General features: G+C 56.7%; 1 protein-coding gene across 1 annotated transcript in view; it reads right to left on the bottom strand.

Annotated features, from left to right (window-relative positions):
* The window catches only part of LGR6 (leucine rich repeat containing G protein-coupled receptor 6), a 152,029-nt gene extending 149,988 nt beyond the window's left edge, over nt 1–2,041 (bottom strand). The window contains 1 exon segment of the mRNA XM_017739816.1: nt 1,839–2,041. Coding sequence (XP_017595305.1) covers nt 1,839–2,035 — 197 coding nt within the window. The 5' untranslated portion in view covers nt 2,036–2,041.
* Nucleotides 2,042–2,047: the final 6 nt, after the last annotated feature.

Genomic DNA, 2,047 nt, shown 5'->3' with positions numbered 1-2,047 from the left:
AGCCCAGGGGGGAGCGGGGCTGGTACAGCCCACGGGGAACGGGGCCGCGGCCAAGGGACCGCACCAGCACCATCCCGAAGTGCTGGGTGCTGCGGGGCTGTCCCGAGGACCCAGTCCCAGTGGAATCCAGGGCTCTGCCAGCAGCCTCAGCAGGCACTGGCCGCACCCGCTGGGATTCACGCACAGGGATCCGTATCCCAGAGCTGTGTCCCTGCTCCAACCACCGTGGCCAGGGTGAAGGTGGCACTGAGCGCCAGGAACACCGTAATGTGCCTGGGTTCGTGTGGGCGGGCAGCTGTGCAGTTCCCAGCCCGAGGGACAGCTCCGTGGGGATGACACGCAGCGTCCCCTCTGCGGAGTGGGAGCAGCGGGTGCCCCATCCTGTGGTACCGGAGGGTGAAGTGGGTGCCTGATGGGGCTTCCCCTTGTCCCCACAGAAGCATCAATGCTGCAATGTTCTGCATTCTCCCACATGCTCCAGTGACTTTGCACTCGTGAGCAGCCGGTTCCAAACCAAGCCCGAAGGGTAGTTCTGTGCAGTCACATCTCATGTAACAAGTGTTCCCTCTCCTAGGGGAAATTCAGCCTGCATTACCCATTTCTCTCATCTTCCATGGTCTCCAGTGAACATCGTCCTTTCCCGTCTTATTTCTCTCCCAGCTAACCCAGTACAGCTCTGGCCATCCAGTGGCTGGCACAAGACCGTGCTCCTCAGGCGAGCGGGAGGAGCAGAGAAGCCCTTACCCAGCTGGGGCAGCTCCCACCTGGCTGCGCAAAGCCCTTCCTGAAGGGGCTCGGGTGCTTTGCTCTGACAGCTGAGCACCTGCATCTCAGCACAATCCAGGAACGGCGGAAAACCAACACCATGGTCTGTTTGCCACTCCCAGCCTCGAGTCCCCCCTCAGCACACTGAGCACAACATGAACATCCCCAGCACCGTCTGGGGCTACCAGTGGTCCGTGATGGCTGTGGCACACGCGGCTTCCCTTGGCAGTGCCCCAGCTGCATTCCGAGCTCGGAATGCCGCGGTCCTTCCCAGCCTGTCTGCCGAACAGCTGTAGCTCGTGGCTGCAGCGCTGCCTGTAAACCCAGGAAGCATCTTCCGCAGGGATAACTTGTCTCCCTGAGAGAGATGTTTCCTCTCCTGGTTAAACACTGAGATTTTCCACAGTCGTTTATCAGGATCCTCAGTCATCACCGGTATGATGGCACCGAGACCACCTCTAGGGCTAGAAATGAACGCACCAGTCTCTGTCAATTAACCCTTTGGGGTATTAACATCAGAAGGGGTATGAAACATTCAGATAATCAAGAATTTTTAAATAAAATTAATACATAAATAATCAAAACACAACACTTACCAACCCCCCAGACCTCTTACAAGACTTTAATATTCATTTTAAAAAGGCAACTCGGACACTGCTGGTGGCCAGCACAACCCAAACCCCGCAAAGCCCTGAGTTATTGCAGCTATTGAAATGCTTGACAGAAGGATCCCAGAGCAGTTTTCCCTAATTGCTGTATAAAAATACTCCATTATGTGCTCAGACAATCAAAATCGACCCAACAAGTCAGTTCCCGTGGTCCGCTGCAATCACGGAGCAGAGCAGAACATCGCAGTATAAACAGCGCTCGCAGAGGGGCGCGGGAGGAGGGGAGCTTGGCAGGTCCTGCCCAAAGAGCTGCCTTTTTTGTTGCTATTTTGCTTGGTTTCTAATTTCCACAGGAAATTTAATTTCGGGAATATGTGGCACAAACTTCCAAGCCGGAGGAAAGCTGCAGCTGTTGAAGGGGTCCAGGGGAAGCACTGCAAAAGCAGCAGCAAGGGCTGTACTTACAGGTAAGCGGTGAGAGGGCTCAGGTTGGCAGGGACCTCCGAAAGCCCCAGCTCGGAGCAATCCACCGAGAGCACGATGCCATCCTGTTCGCAGTGGCACTGGGGCGGGCAGGAGGGCGCAGCACCTGGCTCCACAGGCACAGCCCGGCAGCGGGCAGAGGACGCCAGGAGAATGCCCCAGAAGAGGAGCGTGTCCATCCTCGCCCTGGC

Source organism: Corvus brachyrhynchos, unplaced genomic scaffold (genome assembly GCF_000691975.1).
Source record: "Corvus brachyrhynchos isolate BGI_N302 unplaced genomic scaffold, ASM69197v1 scaffold67, whole genome shotgun sequence".
Lineage (NCBI taxonomy): Eukaryota > Metazoa > Chordata > Aves > Passeriformes > Corvidae > Corvus > Corvus brachyrhynchos.
This window is presented reverse-complemented; position numbering and strand designations above follow the sequence as displayed.